Here is a 25476-nt window from a genome sequence, read left to right as displayed (position 1 = left end):
GGAAGTCAGTCTTTCAAGACCTGCCACTGTTTGGAGGGTAATCTCTCCTCCCTCTCCCTTCTCCTGCACGTTATGGAGGGTAATCTACCTTACTCAGAGTCGACTGAATTAAACGTTAAATCTCATCTGAAAAATAACCTCACAGTAACATTTGGAATAATGCTTGACCAAAAGTTGACACATAAAATTAATTATCACAGTCTACCCTTTCTCATCTTGGCACTCCTTAAACCATACTTATCTCCAAATAAAGACAATAACAAGGTCCTATTTCTGCCTAACATGGCCAGCTATTGTTTACACAACTAAAGACACTGGATCTTTACCCGGAAGAGGATGCAAAGTCCTTCAGTAATGTTTACTCTTGATATTCCATAACTAGAAGACTGTGATGTAAAGTTAACAATACTTAAATATAATGATGTAAATCTTATATTAATAAGGCGATAGAGAGGAGGAAACAAGATATTTGCTACCGGTATACACACACACTCACACAGTGAAACGTATTCATAACAAAATAAGGAGGAATACTCATGACAGTTATAGCTCTTGACTCTGTAAATGGTCATATGGCTGTAGGTGGTGTACCGTTGCCTTCACCACTGCTCATTCTGCATTTGCCTTTGCCCTCAGCCAGAACCTCAGCTGGTTGTGGTTCTTCACCTGGTGAGGTGACCCAAACCTTCATTTTGGGTCTGGCCATTAATAGTCCTTCCTGAATTGGGTTCTTGTTATTTTCTACTGAGTTTAATGACAGGGTTTGGTGATACCAGGAGACACCCGAAGAGATCCCCTACATTCTGGACGTACTCTTCCTTACTTCTGTTGTTGAGAAGCTGTCCATTTTCCCTCTGGAAGTCAGGATCAGCCACACGAGCCAGCACTGTAATTCCCTTCTTTGCCTGGTAGTTTAGAGGCGTAAGGAGCCTGTAGTGGCTGAGCAGCAGTCTTAACTTCCAGCACCGTGAATCATTGTTGTTTCTTCTGGTGAAATCATTCCTCCCTTTGCAACTAAGACCTCTAGGCCAGGAGAGCACATAGTCCTGGAGACAGAAAGCAACAGTGTTGCTAGTGAGTCACTGTGAGTAATATAGAGTGGTGCCACTCCCATCTCCACCCCTTGATTCCTCGTTGTCCAATCTGATTAAAGATGCTAATGACTCCATATCAGATAGTGAAGAGAGCATGGGGAGTCCATGGCACGAAGGGGCAATGGAGGTTATGCATAATCTCGCCGTTAGGTACTTAGAATTAAACCCTTAGACAACATTCTGGGTGACCATATATATTGTATCTTTGAACATTTTTATCAAACTAATGAGTACAATACGATTTTCATTTCCCTAATGATTGGTGATGTTCAGCATCTTCTCAGGTACTTCTGTCCATTTGTGTATCTTCTTTGGAGAAGTGTCTCTTCAAGTCCTTTCCCCATTTTTGAATTGGGTTACTTAGTGTTTTGATGTTGTTGAGTTTTAGGAATTCAGATCATGTCACTTTTCCAAAACCCTCCATTTCTCCTCTTTTTCAAAGTAAAAGTCAAATTCTTTCAAATTTCCTACGTGGATTTACAAGATCTACCCTTAAGTGCTCTGCCCGCATCTCTTACCCCTCCTCCCCTACAACATAGTGTTCCAGCCGCGGTTACCTCTGCTCTTCCCCCAGATACGGGCTCCCTCCTCAGGACCACTGGACTTTCTGTTTCCTCTGCTTGGAAAGTTCTCCCTGGATATCCACATAACTTGCTACCTTCCCTTTTTAAAGTGCTTGAGCAAATGTTGTCTTCTCAGGGTATACTTTTTCTATGTAAGATGGCACCTCTTGGTCACCAGTATTCGCCACCTCTCTTCCATAAGTAATTTTTCGCTGTAACATTTATCACCATCTGGCGTGCTAAATATTTTATCATTATTTCTTCTTTTTTTTCCACCTCAGCATCTGAGTACAACAGTGCCTGACACATAAAAATCACTCAGTGAATATTTGTTGAATGAATGGATGAATGAACTTATGTTTGAAGAAGAGATAAAATTTACTTTAAAAATGCTTTTTAAAATATTTTGGGTTTTTTTTGACATTTAAATTTGCTCTTATGTGGTAAGAATATATATGTCTTATGAGTGTACATTTACTTACTTATTTTTGTAAAATATCAAATGATATTTTATGACAGCTACAAATGGAAGTGAAAATTCCATTTATGCTCTTTCTTTTATTAACTATTATGAGTCTGTCTAGAATTTTTCCATGTATTTATAAAATATATGTAGCAGTATCTCTAGATAAAGCTGTAGCTATAACTATCTACTTAACTATATCCTTTAAAAATATAGATGAAATTCTATACATACTGTCTTGAAAATTGCTTTTTTACTTGCAAGTGTATCTTAGGTATATTTTTTATTTTAGTAATTGGATTTACCTTACTCATTTTCATAGCTACATAATATTTCATTTTATTATTATACCATAATTTATTTAATTATTTCCCTATTGATGGGTATTCCAGGTTTTATTGATGTGAATATGCCCATTAAATAAAATCCTGTAAGAGAATTCGCTGAGTCAAAGGGTATGTACACTTAAAACGCTGACAGTTGTTGCTAAGTTTTATTTTTGAAGTATGCCAGTTTATGCAGTGGTTAATGGTAGTATCTTTTCCTCCCAGTGACAAGCATTGTTGATTTTGTAATTTTTGCCCGTAGGATAGGTGCAGTATGTCCTCTTCTTGTTGTAATCTGTATTTCTCTAGTTATGAGGGATGTTGTACATGATTTTATGCTTATAATTTATATTTGTCTTTCTATACATTGCTTATTATATCCTTTTTCTGTTTTTTAAAGAGATGATGCTGATGATTGAATAGTTTCTCGGTCTTCTTAGTTGTGCTCTGGCAGAGGACTAGACAGAACAGACTGATGAGTGTGGGAGTAGATACCCAGGTGTATCACACTTAATGTGTGATAAAGGTTAGCATTTTTGGATCCATATGGGAAGCCAGTACCTGTTGGTCATCTCACCATCCACTAGAACAATAAGCTGAATCTGTGCCTACAGGGACCTAATGCTTTAGATTCTCTGCCCCCCAGCTTAGAGATGGATGTCTGAGAGGTGAGGTGACTTGCCAAGGGTCACATAGATGGTAAATAGTAGAGCTAGGATTTGAAGCCCGGCAGTCTGTTTCTGAAGTACCCACCCTTAGCCATTCCAGTTTCTGATAATATTGTTCTCCTAGTCACCTCCAGGTAGACCTGTGTGTTGTGCATCACATTTAAATAGTCATACAGTTCTTTCAAATCCATCCTTCTTTTCTATTTCTGTCCCTTATTTGAAATCTTCATCTCTGGTTTTGGCTCTACCAGTTTTTGAACGTGCCTGTGTTTCAATAACTTGGCCTAAAGTACAGCTTCAGAAATTTCAACCTCTGTGTGAAACCTTTCTAGACCTTCCACTACACAAGGTCCTGGCATTCAAGATGTTGCATATAAGCTTCCAGCACACCCTTCATTCTTTTATTCACTCTTTTATCTTACTTTTATCCAACTATTCATTTACTGAACACGTCACGATCTTTCCTTTGTTTTAACCTTTCTTCTTATCAAGAATCTTGTATATCTTTCAAGGTGTATGTCACATCTAATCAGCTTTTCTGATCCACTTCTCTTTCTACCTCCCGTCCCCAGTGGATGAGTTGGTTTCTGAATCATAACACATTGTATTTTTTCATATTGATATAAGTCACATGAAATTTACCTTTTTTAATTGAGGTAAATTCACATAACGTAGATTCACCATCTTACCCATTTTTAAGTACACAGTTCAGTGGCTTTCACCACATTCAGAATGTTCAGTCATTTATCACTGTTGAATTCCAGAACGTTTTCATTACCCCCAAAAGAAACGTCATAACTTTTTAGCAGTCATTCCGTTTCCCTTCTTTCCGAGCCTTGGCAACCACTAATTTGCTTTCTGTCTCTATAGATTTGTCTGTTCTTGACATTTCACATAAATATAATCGTATACTGTGTTGTCTTTTGTGTTGGTGTCTTTTCCTTAGTGTAGTATTGTCAAGGCTCATCCATATTGTAGCATTTATCAGTACTTCATTCCTCTTTATGGGTGAATAATAATCCATTGTGTGGGCATACGACATTTTGGTAACCATTCTTTAGTTTGTGGTCATTTGAATGTTTCCACTTTTTGGCTCTTATGAATAATGCTACTATAAATAATCATGTATGATTTTTTGTGTGAACATGTGTTTTTGATTCTCTTGGTTTTATATGTCTTTTTGAATATAGCACCCTGGTGGGCGTGACTAGATAGGCATGTGCTTTTTGGCTAGTTATGTATCTTTTTTTGGAGAAATGTCTATTTGAGTTCATATTTTAATTTTTATTTTTTTTGGTTGTTGAGTTTTAAGAGTTTCTTGTATTATTCTGAATACTATACCCTTACCAGATATATAATTTGCAAATATGTTCTTAAATCTGCAGTTTGTTTTCACTTTCTTCATAGTGTCATTTGAAGCGTAGATGTTTGTAATTTTGGTGGTCTGATTTATCTGTTTTTTTCCTTTGGTTGTATATGCTTTTGTTGTTATATCTAAGAAACTGTTGCCTAACCCAAGAACATCAAGATTTATTCCTGTAGTTCCTTTTAAGAGTTTTATGGTTCTAGCACTTAAATGTATTTGTCTTTGACTCATTTTGAGTTAATTTTTGTAGATAGTGTGATGTAGGGGGTCCAAATTCATTGTTTTGGCTGTGAATATCCACTTTTCTGAGCACCACTGGTTGGAAAGACAATTCTTTCCCCTTTGAATGGTCCTGGCACTCTTGTTGAAAATCTGTTGGCAATAGATGTTTGGGTTTATTTCCGAACTCTCACTTCTGTTCCTTTCGAACATATGTATTCTATGCCATTACCACACTATTTTGGTCACTTTAACTTTGTAACATGTTTTGAAATTGAGAATTGTGAGTCTGCCAACTTTGTTCTTCTCTTTCAAGATTATTTTGGCTATTCTGGGTCCCCTAGATTTCCATGTGAATTTTAGGATCAGCTTGTCCATTCCTGTTTAAAAAAAAAAAAAGGCGATTTGAAATTGTGGTAGGAATTATGTTGACTCTGTAGTTTAATTTGCGGGATATAGCCATCTTAATAATATTGTCTTCCAGTCCTTGAACACAGGATGTCTTTCCATATTATTTAATTTTTTCAATAATATTTTATAGTTTTCAGCATACAAGTGTTACACTTTTTTGGTTAAATGTATGCCTAAGTATTTTATTCATTTTGATGATGGTGGTAAATATATGTTTTTATATCATTTTTCACTTACCATTTTCCATTTTGATTTATGTTTATTTATTATTTGATATTCCTAAACAATTATAAACTTTTTGTATGGGTATTTCTCACTTCTTACTTCTGCAGAACTTAGCACAGGCTTTCAGTAGTAGGCGCTCAGTGAGATTGTTTAATGGAAGGCATGGCATGATGTTTCTTGTTAAGTATGTTGGAGAATCATTCATTTAACAAACACTTACTGCATGTTGACTGTGCTCCAGGTGGGATACTGTATGTTGGAAATATATATCAAAAAGGTAACATTGTTCCTTCCCTTGAGATGTTCTCACTCATTTGAGGGGGACTAAAATATGAGAAGATAATTATAAACATAATAGATGTTGAATCAAAATACATTAGCTTGAGGTTAATTTTATATCTTTATTTGTATATGTATATATGTATGTATATATGTATGTGTGTATACATATATATATGTATATATAATAAATATGGAGACGTTAACTCTGTTTTGAAGGATCATTAAGTGCTTCACAGAGAAGGTGACATTTGATTGGCATTTTAAAGGCAAATAGGAGTTCCCTGGGTAGAGGCTGGGATGTCATGAACAAAGACCAGTTCTCAAAAGGACGTGTATTCATTACATTGTTATTTATAGTAAATAATTACTCTGGTCATAGAAATAGATTGTTGAAACATCTTTATATTCTTAGGACATACTCTCCTTCTGGGCCAAATAGTTTAAAAATAAATTCCCTTTTTCAGTGTATCAGGATCTTATGAGTTTTGTGTCTGTGGTCATTAGTGATATTGGTCTGTATGTTGTGCTTGTCCACTAGCCTGAGTTGGAGACCTTCATTGCCCCATAGCCTTTTAAAAACAAATGTCTTGGAATTGTTTGTGGAAATGGGAATTACTTGTTCTTTGAAGGTTTAATAGAGTTTTCCTGTTAAAACCTTTTGGGCCTGGTTCCCATTTGAGTGTTTAATCTTCAGTTACCACTTGAACTTATAATTTGATTATTGGTCTGGTCAGGTTCTTTTTTTAGGTCTGCTCACTGTCTTCTTAGGTCAATTTTTATTATCATTTATATTTTCTTACAAAATTGTTCATTTAATGTAGATTGTCAAATTTATGGGTGTAAGTTGTGCACAAGCTATTCATAACATTTGATCTTATCAAGAAACCAGCTGGAGCTTTTACTCATCAACTTGAGACTCTTCCCCACTTCCCTCCCCCCTCCTCCCTCCTTTCCTCCACTTTTTTGTCTCTCCCCCCTCCCTGTTACTAATTAACTATTAATTCCTAAGCATATTTTTTCTTTAGATAAAATATCAATAGTACCTATAGAATTTTATTCATTTGTTTTTAGCCATTATTTTTTAATAAGAACACTTGAATTTAGACATTTTCTCCCTGAATAGTACTTTGAATAAACTCTGCAGGATTTGATGTATAAGGGCTGCATTATATTTTGTTTAGAGAAATTGAAACCTGCAAAAAAAAAAAAAAAAAAGTTAAAGGTAAGCATTGCTAGAAAGGGCTTCTTACTGCTTATTAAGTAAAACAACATGTAGTTTTAAATTCTGTAAATGTATTATCTTTATTGCCCTTCTCCCTGTTGAATCATCTTTGTTGTTCAAAAACAAACATTTTTTCACATTCCAAAAATATTTTTCGGTAAGAAGGAAAAGAAGTCTCTTGAAAGATGCAAAGATGTGATCAGTCTCGTCTGCTTTCCGCCGCGAGGCTTCCGGCCCTTCGCGCGGGGCGTTGTGTGAGACCGCCCTCTAGCGTGGATGTGCGCGCGCCGTCTCTTCTCATTCGGTTATCTGCAGCTGTGAATTAACATGCTTCTTTTTATCTGATTCCATATAAAGCATTAATTTATAGTAACTTATACGTGAGAGCTTAGGTTTTGGCTGAAATATACTATGTACAGAGAAGGTACGAGTCGAACACCTGCTTCTCTGGCGTGCGCAGCGAAAGCTGCCGTGTGAGGGGCTGGGAGACGCTGCCGAGGCCGAGGCCCAGCGGGCAGGTTTGCGTTCTCTTCTGTCGACACTTTGGTCTATCAGCAGACGCAGCCTCGCCTGGATACTGAGAAATGTGGAAAGAGGTAGTAAAGTTTGACCTGAGTGTAAAAATGTTGAGGAGTAGAAATACAAAATAAACCTTGAATTTTTATTTTAAATGAAGTAATCAGAATTATAATAAAAAAAAATACAAGCCAGTATTTCCCAAGTGCTTTCTGTGAGCCAGACATTATACTAAATACTGATTGTATGTTGTCTCATTGACTCTTCACAGCAGTTTCAGACAAGGAGATTGAGTTTAAGGACTTACCTAGGATACAGCTGGTGAGTGGTGGGGCTCTGTGCTAGAATCAAGGCTGTAGAGCTGTCCTGCACATTCATTCTTTTGTAGAAGTACTAGAAAAGGACAAACTGACAAACCTGCTATTTTGATAAGCAGAAATACACGATAGCCTTGAGATACCTCATGTCTTTAATGTATTTGAAGGTAAAAAAGTCTGATGATTAATAATGCACTGTAACCTGTGGGCTCTTAAGTAAGTACCTCAGCTTCTCTGGTTCTGTTTCCTCAACTGTAAATTAGGAGTAACTGTATCAATTCCAGATGCATCACAGAGTACTGTGAGAATTAAGTGAGGTGGTAATTAACAAACAAACCAGCTTGCTTAGTGAATTTTGAATGGTAGATATTCTAAGGAACTTTGGTGAAGTCAGACCTTAATCTGTTAAATGTGGAAAGTAATACTTTCCTGATGACCTGAGGGTAGCATGGTCAGGATTGAGGCAGTGGATAAAGAAATTCTTTGCAAGTTGGAAGCTTAATGACGGTGAGGTGTTTTGTGACAAACTACACCTCACAAGAGAGATTGTATTGATAATATTCTTGGTGATCTAGTTATCAGTTTATTTAGATATAATATTCCTTTTAACATAAAAACTAACCTTATGCAAAACTGTGAAATGGAGAAAGTTAAAGTAACAGATGCCTTTTTGTAATTATAATTAACTTAAAAAGGTAGCTCCAGTTTTAGAGTTAAACTTGTATGACTTAGACTGTTGAAATTGTGATATATTTAGAAAGTTTAAAAATAAAGGTAAAGGAAACCAGAAAAGACACATCATTGCATTTCCCCCCTTTATAGCAACATTGAAAATCTTTTGTTAACAAATCATTAACAGATAAAATCGTGTGGATGGATTCTGCATTTTCGGTTTCAGTATTTCAGTATGCTGGTAAAATACTTACCAAATTCATGACTATTGGCCAAGTGTGGTTTCTTTTGGAAAGACTGACATTCCTTCCTGATTAAGACTTTATGTGAATGTGGGCTTTAAAGTTTATAGAAATATATATCAGCAACAAGTTTTAGTACCTATCTCTGAGACTTTCAGACATTGATAAAAGTGAAGTAAATCAATGAAAAGTTTATTTCTCCCATCTTCTTAATACTACTGCAGTTTCAAGATTAACTTGTAGATATTTCCAGTTAAAAATGTCTTATTTAGAACTGCATATTATTATGTGTGTAAATATTTGGAACAAAAGCCATGATAATTTTATTATTCCCACCCCTACCAAAAAGTTAAGTTTTCCTCAAATAAAAAATCTCAAACCTACTTTTCTGCATACGCTATAGTAACACTTCCTCTTATGCCTGGAAATCTTTGTCATTTGAGGGCAGAGTTTGAAACACAGAGTTCGCACAGTGAGTTATCAGTACTGCTGTCATCCTGGTACTGGATTTTAACTGTATCTCATTTGAGATTATCCAGTCCAGAAGGTAGATGTGTAAAATTGGTTGAATGAGAAAAAAATATATCTCATATTGGAGTCACATTACACATGCAGTTTACTTCTAAGAATTTGACTGCATATGCTTGTGAAGAATAGTATTGTAGAGCCTGAACTGTGAAGGGTCTAACAAGTCAACTTGCCACAATTAGACTCTCTCTCTCTCAAACACACACACACACACACACAGAGGGAAAGAGGAAGAGAGAGAGAGAGAGAGAGAGAGAGAGAGAGAGAGAGAGAAAGAGAGAGAGAGAGAGAGAAATGTGAGGCCTCTGAATCAAAGACCAGACCTTTTATAAGCTCAGAGTAACTTGTGTGGTTCCTTGTGCCCCAGTCTCCATGAGATGATGCAGTGAGAACCAGACGTATCCTTTGTGTACTGTGGGGTTTTGTTCCACAAGAGACAAACTCTGAAATTATGAAACTGGGAGCTTCAATAGGATAGCTGGCACTTCTGTCCATTTGCCTTTCTGGAGATGGAGAGAGGGACCTTTGCTCTGGAATGTAAAACATCCTCTCCGGGAAATTAGGAAGGACTCTGTTTCACGGATGCCCTGGAATGTACAGATGGCTGTGCGGGTCGGGAAGATGTCCATCTCTCTGTTGGGCTCTGTCACTCGGATTCGCATGCAGTCATCCCTTATTTAACCCAGATGCTGGAGCTGTGTGCTCAGGAAGTTCTGACCATGTAGAAACGTGAAAATACTCATGAAGCTTGCTGTCCCGACAAGGGTGTGTTCTGGGGTGAGCATCTGTAAGATGGAATGTGGTTCTGCTTTCTGTCACTGGTCTCATTTCCCATGTATTCTTCGTGCTCTGGGCCTCTCGCTGAGCTGAGGGTGGTTCTGATGTTAAGGTATCTGATTCTTAGTTGAGGAAACAGTGCTCTTTTCCAGTCTGGAAGGAAACACTGTTAGGTTTATTAAGATGCATGTTGGTCTCTACCTTTTTCCTGAGAAAGTTGAATTGCAGTTTTGTCTATTACTGATTTTTGCCCTGCGCTCTGAAATTGGAATTTACTTCACTTAACACCCACCTAAGCTGTGACTCTAATAAGGAGTTATTCTTCCACTTGCTATTCTCAGCTCAGTAGTTTTGAAGTAGTAGTTTCAGTGTTTTGAATATTAGGGTGTTGACGGTAGAGGTGAGCAGACTGCATAATATTGTGCAACAGAGATTGTTTTTCACGTTTCCACATCTACTGTGGGCTGCAGGGGTGAAGGAGACTGCTGACAAACTCCACAGGTATGTCATAGTGAAACTGCAGCCTAAAAAGCATTATAAAAGGTAAATTAAAAGAGGAGAACTCTTGCGTTGCCCTGTTGCACCTGTTGATTAAGCTTTAATGAGTGGTTTTTATGTGAGTGGGGTGATATATTTTTACTCAGCTTTATGCCGATTTCCATTCTTCATGCAGAGAAAGGACTTTCTTGAACATTTGAAGTCTTGCTGAATAGAGTTGTATTTTTAAATATCCTAACAACACTAATTTCAGATTCGTTTCCATGGTGATAGAAAAGTGAATTCAATATAGGAAAAATAACTCCAAAAATAGATTTGTAAGGATTCCAGAAGTATGGGACTTGGAAATTCTGTTTTCCACCCCTTATAGACAGAGAATTGAAATCATTAAGTTGAACGAAATAAAAATAGTTTAAATCATTACGTTCATGTCATAAGTTTTTATAGTCAAATATAGTCCAGTCTTTCATAGTGTATACTCTTGGTCCATGCGGTTCAGGTGCTGTATAAAACATCTTGATGTCAGACTTGCGGTGTAGGAAGTCTTGAAACCCACAAACAGTTCATTCAGAGTGGCTTCATCGAGTACCTTGTACGTGCTGGATGCTTACGTGAGTGTCGCTGATGAAGCAGATCGGGGGAACAAGCAATACCTCTCAACGCAGTGAGATGAGGAAGGTGTAGTATGTGCTGTAGGAGCTCTTGTAGGTATTCCTGTGGCATTCAGGAAGACCATTACTGAAGATTGAATAGATTTTAGATATGCAAAAACAGAAGTGAAGAGCATTTAGACAATTAAAATAGCACAGACAGAGGTACCTGGAAGGAAGGGGGATGGATGGGTTAGAATGACTGTGGGACAGTGTGTGTTAGAAGATACTTAGGAAAAATGCCATCCTTCAGGGCTCATCTGAGGTATTAGGATTTTGCATTTAGATTAGTTTCTTCGTAGGAGCTGAGAAGGTGTTGAGGGCTTTTGAGAAGAAAGTACCATGATCAGTGTGTAGTGGGAAGTGGAACAAGACCAGTTAGAAGGGCACTGTGATCATGCCGTCCGCGTCTAGACCAGACGCTGCAAGGCCCAGAACTAGGGAAGTAGCAGTGGGAAACGGGAAGAAAGGAACAGGTGTGAGATATGAGTTTTGGGAGACAGGAGAGGTTGGGGAATCAGAGGTCTAGATAGATCTTGACCTTGAGAACATAGAAAGAAAGGGCGTGTGGAGAGCAGGAGTGGTAGAGGAATGCAGGGTGATTAGGTTGGTCAGCTGGGCGAATGGTTATGATATTTATTTACTTTGGGGATTCAAGAGGAAGAAAAGAATATGCAGGGAAGGAGATTGAATTCAGTTTTGAAAACAAGTGCTGTATTCCAGTACGGCATTTTATGTACTCATTACTCGAATACGTAGTGATCCCCACTTAAACTGCAGGTACTTTTCAAGCTGTTGGGGTAGGTATACACCTGTCTCATTTCTTAATTATGTATTCTGGCTAAACATCTGTCAGCGTGGATTACAAATACTTTTATCCCCATTTATGGCTGTCCTTTTCCTTGGTGTATCATGTCCCTTTTGCGATAACTTTAAAACCTTTGGTGGAGTGTCAGTTTTATCAGTTTTGCCTTTTTCATGTTTAGCTGAGAAATTCTTCTTGCCCTGTGGGCGGGAAGGTATTTCCCCACATCTCTATTATATTATTACTACTACTACTACTTTATGTTTTAAAGTTTTGATTTTCACTTAGGTGTTTAATTCACCTAGAATTATTCTTTGGGTGTGGCATAAGGTCTGAATCTGTTTCTTTTCCTAGTTTTCTTAGGCCATAGACCAAGCAGGATTTCTTTTTCCCTGTGGTTTATAAGGCCCAGTTGGTCATGTATCAGTGTCCAGGTGTGTGTGTCAGTCGTCTTGCTGTCTTTTCGGATCCATTGGTCCACGGTCTGCCCCTTTGCTAGTGTCCTGATATCCTCTGTTAAATAACAAGCACCTCAAGTCTTTGTGACTTAACACAGCAGCCGTTTCGCTGTTCCCTGATTCCCTGGAGTGACTCGGATGGCATCCCCTGTCCGTCCTCCGTGGGCTCGCGCGTAGTTGCAGTCGTGTGGTGACAGCAGCGGGGCTGCACGTCCAGTGCTGCAGTGGCCCTCCCTGAGGTCTTTCTCCTCTTCCTCTTCGTGGTGGCTCATGCTTCGTGGCCTTTCCACGTGCTCTTTCTCCAGCTCTTTGCTGTGGACTTCTGGCTGGTGGCTCAGGGCTCTGAGAGCAATAAGTGAGCAGAAGTGGTGAGACTTTTTAATCGCTAGTGTTGGAGGTCACGGAACATTGCTTCCTCCACATTTCATTGGTTCAAACAGTCAGAAGCACAGCATAAATTCAAAGGGTGGGTGGAGCTCTCCTTGATGGGAGGAGTAGCAAGTTGATTCAGAGACGGACTGAATTGTAGCCTCCATAAGTCTGGGAATCTGGTAGGGAAAATCTCCTGACTTCATCAAAATTATCCTGGTTACTTTTTGCTCATTGTTTTTCAATTTACATTTTAGGTTCTTCTTGACAAATCCTGTGGAAAAAAACAAGCTGTTGGAATTTTGATAAGAATTGCATTTAATCTACAGATTAATTGAGGGATGATTACTGTGCATACTGTACTGAATTTTCAAATCTTACGGGTTTATTTATATCTCCCTTCACATCTTTCAGTGATGTTTGGTAATTTCCTCTAATACTCAGCACATTTTGTTTATTTTTATTTATTTTTAGGTACCTTATAGTTTTTATAGCTAATATGAGTGGAATATTTTAAAAACTTCATTAAAAATTAGATTCTGTTGATTATTGAAGTGCTATTCATTTCCACATTTAAAAATTCACTTTAAAAACAGACTTATTGAGCTATAATTCATATGCCATGTAATTTACTGATTTAGTGTACAGTTCATTATTTTTTTAGTATATTCACAACCTAGTGCACCCATCAGCAAAGTCTAATTTTAGAATATTTTCATCACTCCAAACAGAAACCCTGTACCCGTTGTCAGTCGTTCCCTTTCCCTTCCGAATTTGCACCCCCCTCCCTGCCTCGCCCCCACCCCCCTCCAAACCCCACAGCTCTGGTAACCACTAATCTACTTTTTATTTCTAAAGATTTGCCTATTCTGGACATTTCATGTAAATGGAATCACACATACGAATTCAAAGGACTCTAAGAAGAATAACAGAGTTGAATAACTCACACTTCCTAATTTCAAAATTTACTACATTGCTAAAGTAAGCAAAACCGAGTGGTACTGGCCTAAAGACAGACATACAGACCGAAGGCATAAAATAAAAGGCCCCAAAATGAGCCCTCACATTTGTGGCCGGTGGATTTGCAGTGAGACTGCCACGTCCGTTCAGTGGCGGAAAGGACACTGTTTTCAACAAATGGTGAAAATGTTATTTCTTTAAATAGACTGTCTTCCCCCTTTCCCCCCTCTTCTTCTGCGATGCCAGTAATGCATGTGCTGTCTCATTTACTGGTATCCCATACGTTCTGTAATCTTTCTTCAGTCTTTTTCCCTCCTTCCTTCCCTCCCTCCCTTTATCCCCCCGCCATTGTGAACGGCCTGTCTTTGAGTTCAGTGCGTCTTTCTTTTACTTGATTGAGTCCGTTATTGAAGCTATTGATTGAATTTTCAGTGCAGTAGTTGTATTCTTTATCTCTATCATTTTTTTTTTTAATGGTTTCTGTTTCTTTGTTAAACTTCTGTTTTGTTCATGTGTCGGTTACCTCTGGTCACTTGTGGCCACAGGCTCTACCCCCTGATCAGTCGCTGCCACTGGCTGGTTAGTGTTCAAGTGGGGCCGCAGGCTGGGCTCTGCTTGGATGAGGCCAGAGGCTGTCCTGTGCCTCTGGGTGGGGTCTGGCTTTGCAGTCGGGGAGGGTTGCTGACTGTGCTTTGTGGTAGCTTGGTCTGTTGGTTGTAGACTCCAGCTGGGTGAACTGAAGACTGTGTCCCTTGACCTTACGTGGCTGCCATTTTGGCTCTGTGGTTGGGTGAAATTGCCATTAGGGACACAGTGGCACTTTCAACATCCGCTGGCTGGTCACTCGGTGCTCTGTCCTCCTCCTTTGCCACCTGGTGACCCCAGGCGGTCTACTCCTGCCCGTCCCCCCAGCGTTCCCTGTGAAGTGAGACAGCGGTGGGCCTCCTGAGGCTGGCCCCTGACCACTGGACTCTTTTTAATCCACTGTGGCTAATACAGAGTTGGCCTCTGGCAGCTTTACTTTGCTTTAATTTATCGTTACTTTTAAATATTTTGAGTGTAAACGCAGGAGGTTCTTTTCAGGAGAGAAAATTGAAAATTGGACAGATCTCTTTGTGCTTTACTGCTAAGCCAGCAGTTCTCTGGGCCGAGGGTGAGCGCCCCGCCTGGTTGCTAGCTCTCTTTGCTCCCCAGGTTTCTGTGCCAGCAGAGTGCTCTCCTCCATCTGCCCTGGCCCAGACCCTCGTGTGTAGTGTGCCTCATGCTCTTATGACGCCCGTGTTGCCTCAGTGAGGTTTCCCTCAGCTTTTCTGTGGCACCTCAAACCTTCAGTTGTTAAATGTCCTGAGAGCCTCAGGGGCTCTCCCTCAGCTCTCTTGCCCTGCTCGCATCTTCTGGGCTCAGCTGCTTTGCTTGGGGAGACTCCACGCACTTCCCGGCTCAGTTCTCCTGCTCCTCCCCAGCCCTTGTGCACTGGTCCTGTACACCTGGTGGAGGCCAGTGGGAGTCAGTTGCTGGGTGGGTGTTGACTGCTACCAGGTCCTTCTTGGAATTTTAGCTGATCACTCTGGTCCACATGCAGGCCTTCAGCGTTCGGCTGGTTTCTCCTTACCCTGTCTAGGGAAGACTCTATCCTTCTGCATCTTTGCCTGGCATCTGAGCACATCCATACGAATCTCCTCTGTCTCAGGAAAGCCTTGTCATTTTTTTGCAGCTTAGTTCAGGTGGGTTTCTTTTCATTCTTAATTCTTTGATTTTTTAAAAAACTCATTTTGTGGTTAATCTGGCTTGTTTGGCTTGTGTGAGAATGATCATGAGCCTCTAAACTTCTGTTTAATACCAGGAATTTTTTTTTTTTTTTATAAAATGCTTCCAGTGATACTTCTTTCAAAGATAGAGAATATATTCTTTATATTTCTTATAATATTAACTGTAATGATAGGTAACATCTATTGGGTTCTTACTGAGTGCCAGGCACCTTGGTGAATACTTTAAATGTATTATCTCATCACAAACTTGAGAATAGATAGTATTATATCATCCTCATTTTCCAGACAAGAGATTAAATAGGTAGTTCAGTGTTGCATAATCAGTTAGTGACACTTCTGAGCTCAGGGTTGTATGTGTCTGGAGCACAGTTTACAGATTCACGTCCCCAGAGGGGACAGGTGTGTAAATAAATGAGTGCAGTGAGTAGGGTGCAAAAAAATAACAAAGCAGGTAGCACGAGGAATGACAGTTAACATTCAACGTAGATACTAAAAAATGAGGAGTAACCACTTCTGTGACGGAGACTCTCGGAGAGAAACGCCTCCTTTATGGAGTCCGCCCCTTCTCAGCCCAGCCAGTTGTTGCCAGTGTGAGAATACGGGTCCAATGTTTCAGATCTTCAGATTTTTTCAGTAGAAACTAGAAATCTGTGTTTTTCACGTGAAAACACTTAGTTTCTAAATTTTTGCTGCTGATTCAAGTAAAAATAAAATAAAACCCAGCGTGCGGACCTGCCCGGTGCTTCTGTCTGCAGGCCCAGCCTGTGTCCCGGGCGGCCAGCTCGCAGTCCCTGCGACAAAGCCCGTGCTCCTTTAAACCACCCGATCCCAGTTTACACAGGTGATGGAAGCTGAGGAAGTGAAGGCCTGTTTTTGAATGAATATATTGTTTTATTTACTACCATCGTGCAGTTGTGTTAGTTTAGATGTAAGTTACAATTTTTAAAAACATGAATTTGCTTAAAATCCTGAATAATGCATTGTATCTGCCCGAAGCAGTGTTGTGTGTAAGGTGTGTCCTGTTAGGTTGACGTGAGGCCCAGGTGTGACTGAACGCTGCTTGTGTTCTTGTTTGTCTGTCATTGACTGCTCCTCCCTCTCTTCTGCCCTTTCTGTTTTGATGCAGCTTTCACTTTCAGAAGAACAAAATGAAGTCACGAAAAACGGCTGTGAATCTAAAGAGCTGGTCTACCTCGTGCACATTGCTTGTCAGGTAATTGCGTAGCTGGGCCCTCCGTTTGCCATAAACTTTAATGCGAATTAAATGTGAATGAACAAATATAAACAAATAACATTGGCTTTGGTAAGGCAGACGTTTTATTTTATTCTTTCTCCCGGTCACATTGGCGTCTCTGCGTGTACTCAGAGTTGAAAGAGTCAGTTTAATAGAATCAGTTTAATAGATATTTAATTTACAAACTTAAATGAAAATTCTTGTAAGAGTAAAGGAAATATATCACTTCTTGATGAGATTAAGGGCGTCCGCTCTTGGCCCCGTATTACAATAAAAGAGCACACTCAGCAGTCTCTGCCTCCGGTGCTCACTTTTCTGACCACGACCGCAGGCTCTGCCCGTGGAGACCAGCAGGACGTGTGTGCTGCGGGAGTGTGCCGTTTCTTCTCTCTTAGTGTCAGAGCTTTTTTGAGGGTTAATTACCATGACTGGCTCTTAATGAGATTTAAAATACGTCGCTTGTAGCATTGATTATTTCCTCCAGCAAGTAAGCAGTTAGTTCCTTAATATATTCTTTGTTCATTGAGTCTTTTTGCCTTTTTTTTAGATTAGTCATTGTAAAGCAAGTGTTTTCGAGGAAAGCTTTCTTACGTACAAACTTTCCATTTTTTTTTGGGAGAGAGTAAGATAGGGACATTTGTGTTTTTTTTGTTTTGTTTTTGCCAAAATAATTATTCATGTACCTGAAGTTAAAAATTAAATAATCTGGAACAGTCTAATGCCTATTTCACATGGGAAATACTTAAATTCTTAGACCCTTAAGGAAAACCTTTCAGAATTAAGTGCTTTTATTTATAGGTGAGAGGATATGAGATTGAAAATTGAACTTAGCTTGAAATATATATATATATGTATATATATACACACATATATATATATATGCACACACACACATATATATACACGTACACACATATGTATATGATGTCAAAAGTTCCGTACTGTTTACACGTGTTTTATTGTATGTCGCCTTGGTTCCTTTGAGGAAGTGGGCAGCTCTGAATCGCTGTGTCATGTCATATTTCATGAAATACTTCTGTTCAGTGAGTTAATTTTTAAGTGAAAAATGTCAGCTGCTGTTACGTTGAACAGGTGAATGTAAAGCATTCATATATGCTGACAGTGCAGATACTTCGATTCTCATAAGCAAAACACAATGTCTGAAATACCTGCGCTGTTTTTTAAAAACGGCTTTCAAACGATAAGCATGGTATTTTGGTACCATACATTAGAATGTATAGTTTTTATTTATGTTACGCCTCCATGAATTAGTGGAGTTAGACTCCTAGGTAGTTAGACTATTTCCTGGTTGTAAATATCTTGTCAAACTGCTTAAAGAATTTTGGACTTCTTGTCATGTTATTTATTACATCAGGACAGTAATCTGCTGCACTGTGATGATGCCATCGTGTTTCTCTCTGCCTCAGCACCCCAAGTGACGGATGTGTTTTCATGGCTGGCCTTCTGTATCCTTGCCGTATACGTCAGCCATACACCATATTAAACTTGAATCATATATATTTTTTACAACTAAGAGAGACTCACAATCAAACCCTCTAATTTTGCAAATAAAGAAACTGAGGCCTAAATTACGGAACTTGCTTTCCTAAGTCACATGAAATCTTAGCAGGAGACACTGAGGACTTCGGTTTCCTGTTTCCAGCTTTTCTTAAATCTCCTTGGAGTTCTCAGTCCAGAACAGATTTTAGAGATTGCTTAATCTTCAGATGAGATAAGATCACCCTTATACCCTGCAATCTATCCATTATAGAAGCTACTTTTGCTAATTTCTAATTTTTAATAATATGCACTTGAAATTCTTTTTATTTAACTAAAATTCTTGATCCTTGTTGAAAATTCAGTAATTTAAAAGAGACCAAAATTTGATAAATCCTGACACTTACTACATTGAGCCTCAGTACATAGAACAAAGCATTTTAAAGTGTAACATTAGTGGTAGGGAATCTTCAAAGTATTCTGTATTCCATTGTTTTTATTCATTAGCAAATAAGCAAACGTCAGCCTTTAAGCATTCATTTGAAAATGGCTAATGTAAACCTAAGTGTTGCAAAAATTTATTCTAACACGTGCCCTAATGAGAATTCCCTTCTGATCTTTATACTTTTGTTAAGTGTGAGAGTAACTGTTGCTTAATAGAATACCTCGTATTTTATTATCCCATAGTAAGCTTTAGAGTAGTTGAAATGAATGGTTCTTATTGAAGTTGAATTGTAGTTGAATTACCTTTGTATATTAACCAGAATTCATGAATGTATAATAGTTTACTTTTTCTGAAAATCAAATTTTTCATAGAAATTTATGGTAATACGAAGGCTCCTTTATGTCCCGGTCAGTGGGGTAAACAGTTGGTTTTAGGTGAATGCTTTTCTGCCTCAAAGTATCTCCTGTACTCTGATGCTTGAAATTCGACCATCAGAAATGACTTCTGTTTGATTGCTGTCATTCATTTCACTTATACATCAGCATACACAAGCATATGTTATGAAATACATTGTTGCTGTTATAATTTTGAACAAACTGATATCTCTTAGATCAATTAAGAATAAGAAAAGTAGCCTAACAAAATTTAGCAAACCAAATTCAACACAGCTTTAAAAGGGTCACATACCATGACCTAGTGGGACTTACTCCAGGGAGGCAAATATAGTCCAGCATCTGCCAGCCAGTCAGTGCATTAGCGCAGCAGTAACAGAGCAGTGGGTGAGACAATATGATCATCGCAGCAGACGCAAAAAGACATTTCACAGAATTCTTCATTTGTTTATGATAAAGCTGCTAACAAAGTGAATAGAGGAAACGTACCTCAGTGTAATAGGGGCCATGTATGACAAGCCCACGGCTAACATCATGATCTGTGGTGAAAAGCTGAAAGCTTTTTCTCTAAGTTCAGGAACAAGACGAGTACCCCTCTTATCATGTCTGTTAAACTTTGTAGTGGAAGGGAAGAAGTAAAGCTGTCATATTTTATTTGCACATGACATGATATTATATAGGGAGAACCCTAAAGACGCTACCAAAAAAAATGTTAGAACTAGTAAACAAATTAAAAAGTCGCAGGATACAAAATCAGTATACAAAACTCTGTTGCGTTTCTATATACTAACAGACTATCAGAAAGAGAACTTTGGGTTTTGTTTGTTCTTCTTTCTCTAGTTGCTTTAGGTGTCAGGTTGTTTATTTGAGGTTTTTATTGTTTCCCGAGGTAAGCTGATACTGCTATAAAATTCCCTCTGAAAACTGCTTTTACTGCCTTGATTTGGATCCTCATGTTTTAATTTTCATTTGTCTCTAAGTATTTTGCACAGCAAAGGAAACCATAAACAAAACGAAAAGGCAACCTACAGAAAAGGAGAAAATATTTGCAAATGACATGACCAATAAGTGTCTGATTTCCAAAATATATAAATAGCTCATACAGCTTAATAGCCAAAAAAAAAAAAAAAACCCAATCAAAAAATGGGCAGAAGACCTAAATAGACATTTCTCCAAAGAAGACATCCAGATGGCCAACAGGCACAGGGAAAAAAGGTGCTCAGTATCACTAATTATCAGAGAAATGCAAATCAAAACTACAGTGAGGTGTCACTTCACACCAGTCAGAATGGCCATCATTAAAAAGTCTACAAGTAATAAATGCCAGAGAGGGTGTGGAGAAAAGGGAGCACTCCTACACTGTTGGTGGGAATGTAAATTGGTACAGCTGCTATGGAAAACAGTATAGCGGTTCCTTAAAAAACTAAAAATAGACCTACCATATGATCGAGCAGTCCTGCTCCTGGATATATATCCAGAAAAGATGAAGACCCTAATTCGAAAAGATACGTGCACCCCAAGTTCATAGCAGCACTATTACAATAGCCAAGACATGGAAACAACCCCTGGTGCCCATCAGCAGCTGACTGGTTTAAGAAGGGGGTGGTGTGTGTGTATATAAATAGATACATATGTATATATAATGGAATATCACTCAGCTATAGAAGGGAATGAAGAACTACCATTTGCAGCCACATGGATAGACCTAGAGATGATTATACTAAGTGAAGTAAATGGGACATAGACAGTGTTACGTGACATCACTTCTATGTGGAATCTGAAAAACAGAACAGATAAATCCATATACAAAACAGAAACACACTCACAGAGGAAAGAAACTTCGCATTACCAAAGGGGAGAGGGGAGGGGAGAGGGATAAGTTAGGAGCATGGGATTAATAGAAACTGCTATACATAAAATAGGTGAGCAACAGGGACTTACTGTACAGCACAGGGAGCTATATTCAATGTCTTGTAATAAGATATAAATGGAAAAAATCTGGAAGAAATACGCATTTATAACTGAATCACTCTCCTATACACCTGAAACTGACATAATATTGTAAGTCAACTGTACTTCAATAAAAAAAATCCGGAGCTTTGAAATAAAAGTTAACATGTATTTAATCTCTGTGATAGAGATATATACATGTGTTAAATTAATTTTTGTAATTTTCTAATCTTTGAAGTGTTGAATAATTTTTGAAATGTTTAAATTAATTGCAACTGTGCAATGTTGTTGTTCTTTTTTTTCCTGCCTTGCTGTTCATTTTTATTTTTTATTTTTTTGCTGTCCCAAAAGAACAAATATTTAATTCCCTCTTGTCATTTAGGAACACTTTGGGTAGAAGGCAGCAGTAGAGCTGAGACGGCAAAGGAGCTTCCCCGAGTAAAGGGTAGAAGATCGACTTTCCGTGGTAGAGCAGCACTGGAAAGTCATGCTGGCAGGAAAGGGAACATTCTGTAAATGGAAGGAGTACATGTAATTGAGCATCACTGGAAGCAAAGGAGGAGAAGTGGGTGAGATCAAGCTGTCAATTTAGACAGGCCCAGATGATGAAAGCTCTGATACGTGCTAGTGTGTTTGGACTTAATCTCGTGGATCCGTGGTTCCCAATTCAGCCTGGTCATCAGAATTAACTGGATTCCAATCCTGACTTTTTGAACTAGCATTTCTTACAACAGAGACCAGGAGACTGTTCTTTAAAAGCATCTGCCACACCTGTTCTCCTTTTTCATTCTGATAACCCTTGGAAAGAGGGAGGTGGCGGTGCTCTCCACATGTGTGATGGAGAATTTCAGCTCAAAGTAGGGTTGGGGGTTGGACAAGTTTAGGCTGTTAGTTGTTGGCAGCCTGTGTTTAGATGTCAGCACCTCTCCCATGAATTGGTACCTTCTGCCCCTTCTGGCAGAGGCAGATGGAGAAGAGCTACATAGAGATGTTTTCTCCAGTTGTGAGATGGTTACTTTTTCTCAGTCCCTCCAGATTTTTGTGAGATGAAAGCCTCTGTATAATATTAGATTAAATTTTAAAACCAAATGGTGGGTAGGGGCTCAGCTCATCATTGTGCAGTAGGAGCTTTTGAAGGCTTTTTGTCAGCGTGACCTGACATGCTCTGTATTTCGTGAGGAGGGGAGAAGATAAAGTTGGGGAGGTAAGAAATGATGTCAGTCCTTACTAATGCTTGGGCTGTAGGAAGTGATACATTCAAGAGAAAATTAGAAGACAGTATGTAATAAATATGCTCTTTTTATTTTTAATCCTCATTTTTAACAAGCTTGTGAGATTAGGAAAGGAAGAAAGCCTGAGAAGTGGGGAGACAATATGGGTTATAGATAACATATGAGTGTCAAAGGCTGATCGATTTCCGTAGTATTAATTTTCAGTATATTTCCAGTTTGTCGCTGAAAAGGTTTGTGGTAACTAATCAATAACCTGGCTTTGTCTTTCTTTAATTTTTGGCAGTGTTCTCCCACCCGAAGTTATCTTGTGGTTCTCTCTGTGGGTTTAAGATCACATGCTGTCTTCCCGTCCAGCAGTTACTATTCCCAGAGAGAGCCAGTGGGCTGACAGTGGCGGGAAGAGGTTTAGTGGACAGTTCTATCTTATTTTCCATTACTGACTGTTCAGTGTAGTATAACTCACTAGAGTATTTTGGAACTTAACTATTTACTATCAAGTCAATTAGTAAATATAAAATCTCACGAATAAAATATCGTCATAGAATAAGGCCTGATTTGTAACCATTTCCTAACAGAGGCAAGTTACAGGAGCCTTCTTGTTTCTTAACCGTAGGGCAAAAGTTGGATTGTTAAAAGAAGTTATGAAGATTTTCGGGTACTTGATAAACATCTTCATCTATGTATTTATGACCGACGATTCTCCCAGCTCTCAGAGCTTCCCCGTTCTGATACCCTGAAGGACAGTCCAGAGGTAAGCATTTAGTACTCTGCAGAACTGACTACTACTCCCGAATTAGCAGAAAACTCCTGCCTGTCTACTAAGTAAAAGCTTGTGTTGAACACTGAGGGAGAGTCTCGGGATTACTCATTTCCCAACTGAAAAACTAGTAATGCTGTGTAGGATGTTTAGAATTAAAATAGGTGCAGCATGTAATTTTATAAGAAGAAACTCCTATCTTAATGTATAAATGAGTGTTACATATGAGCAGATCATTCTTCAAAGAGAATCTAAAAGATGAGAGCAAAATATGGGAAAACACTGACCTCACTAATAATCAAAGACACATAGTCAGGTGATGCTGTTTACTCAGTTTATGACGGCAGGCTGTGTCCGTGAACTTACTTCCATTCCTGCCAAACATTTCTAGTAAATATATGAAATTTTTTTTTAATTTAAAAGGAAAGAGAGTCTTCATAATGTCAGGAAATAAAAAGAACCATCAGAATCAAAAATTGTGAGGAATCTTTGAAAGTAAATGAGATAAAATTTGTAGGGGCAAGAAAATACGGCATAAGACACTGGTGCAGGAAGCCTGCAGAGGGACAGATAAACTGGATGTCTTCAGTGTAACAACTGAGTATACAAGGTGACTGAGAAGAGCAGAGGGCTTTCTGAAGCATGATTTCTATCCTCAGAGGGGAAGTGAGGAAGTCACAATCATGGAATGAGAACAGATTTTTATAAAAATAATCGAAGGTCTTAGAAACGAACACACGGTCATTTAAATTAATTTTAATAATAGCAAACTTGAATAGCTGGACTACACACAAAACGGACACAGATAAAGAGAGAGTTAGTGATTGGGAAGAGCAAGCTCTGTAAGAACACAGCCCTGAGGGGATAAAGAGTTGTGAGAGAGCAGCTGGGAGTCACGGAGAGCAGACCCAGAAGCGCCTGCTCCCCTCTCATGGGAGTTCTAGGAGAAAAGAGTAGATGGAAGTAACTAAATCTAAAAAAGACATGTTTTTTAGATTAATGGGCCCATTGAGTGCTAAATATAACAATTGAAAAGACACACATCTAGAAACATTGTAGTAAGGTTTCAAAATGCCAAAACATAGAGGAAACCCAGAAAGCTTCCAGAGAGCAAAAACGAGATCTTCTCAAAAGGACAAGAATTGCATTGGTATTACACTCCTTGGTAGCCATCATGGGTGCTTGAAAACAGTGCAGAATATCTTCCAAGTCCTAAGGGAAACCCCTGCAAATCTGTAACCAAGTCCCAGGCAGTCAGGTAGGTAGGGTGAAGTGAAGACATCAGTCATGCAAGAGCTGACGCTGTGGCAAGGTCTCGGGGATTTCTTAGCACCACGGTTCCTTTGTATCATAGAAAACCTGCAGGCCTCTCTGTCTCCATTTCCCTTCTCTGCCCATTGCATTTTTCGTTCTCAGACTGTCTTCAGAACACAACCACACCCAACAGGTGCCAGGTTCTCACCTCTTATTAAGGTAGCAGCCAGATTGAGCTGGAATTTTGTATCGCAATTTCTGATTCCTCCAGCAGCTCTTGTCAGCCAGCTCATGTTCGTCCCGTTCCTGGACCCATCAGCTGATGTGTGGTGCAGGACTGTGTGTGGGGCAGTGTGTGGAAGGCTGCAGCAGGCGTCTTTCTTGGAGAGAGAGTTTTAGGATAGCGAGTAGCAGGGGGAAGCTGGGTAGGAAAGCCAAGTGTGTCTGTGCTATCACTTTACATTTTCAATGCAAAAATAGAAAGACAAGGCAGTTAAATTAGAAGCTGTAAAACAGTATGACCCCGATGATGAGGGGTGGAGAGGTAAAGCTGCACCAGACTGGAAGTTGTGTGAGTGCCCGTAGTTTCGGTTCATGGAGCTGTGAAGCCTCTGTGAGGACACCTCTGTAACTATTAAAATGCCCTAAACATCTGCAGGTTTTCTTTTGCCCCGGAGACAACCAGTTCATATGAGTTTCTCTGACAGAGAACGTAGGATCTCCATCCTGTTCCCACTGAATCTTCTCTTTCTCTTTAGTCGGTCACTCAGATGCTTATGGCTTACCTGTCCCGCCTTTCAGCTATTGCTGGCAACAAGATCAATTGTGGACCTGCCCTTACCTGGATGGAGGTATTAATCTAGCTCACCTTTTATTAAAATTAATTTTTAAATTGTCTACTTAAGAAATTTAATATTAATTTAATTTCGTTAGCTGTTGAGTTTTAGGAATCGAATAAATGGATCTTACTCTCATCTTCTGGAAGATAGATATGTGATACATAAAATATTCTTCATCTCTAATCTGTCTTTGATAATCCAGGAAGATAATTTTAATATTATTTTATGAATCACAATGACACCTATTATTTTGGTGTTTGATATATTAATATATACATTTAACAAGGTGTATATATGTATCTTTTCTTCTAATTGGCTTGGTTATTGAAAATATTTTTCAGTTATTTATGAACAAGAGACAATGTTGTAAAGGGTCAGTGAGTCTTGAGTGACAGAGTATTCAGTTACCTTTTTCTCCTGCAGTTAGGTTTTTCTCCTTCAGTTGCCATGTGCACGGCCATAGTACTCTCTCCTCA

General features: G+C 38.8%; 1 protein-coding gene across 4 annotated transcripts in view; it reads left to right on the top strand.

Annotated features, from left to right (window-relative positions):
- The window catches only part of ARHGAP32 (Rho GTPase activating protein 32), a 174967-nt gene that overhangs the window by 85191 nt on the left and 64300 nt on the right, over positions 1 to 25476 (top strand). For all 4 annotated transcript variants that reach the window (XM_064482217.1, XM_064482216.1, XM_031443386.2 and 1 more), the window contains 3 exons: positions 16527 to 16613; positions 22764 to 22901; positions 24920 to 25012. In XM_064482217.1, the coding sequence (XP_064338287.1) occupies positions 16527 to 16613; positions 22764 to 22901; positions 24920 to 25012 (318 nt within the window). The remainder of the gene's footprint in view (positions 1 to 16526; positions 16614 to 22763; positions 22902 to 24919; positions 25013 to 25476) is intronic.

This window comes from Camelus dromedarius, chromosome 34 (genome assembly GCF_036321535.1).
Source record: "Camelus dromedarius isolate mCamDro1 chromosome 34, mCamDro1.pat, whole genome shotgun sequence".
Classification (NCBI taxonomy): domain Eukaryota; kingdom Metazoa; phylum Chordata; class Mammalia; order Artiodactyla; family Camelidae; genus Camelus; species Camelus dromedarius.
The sequence above is the reverse complement of the archived record's forward strand: the minus strand, read 5'-3'. Positions and strand labels throughout refer to the sequence as shown.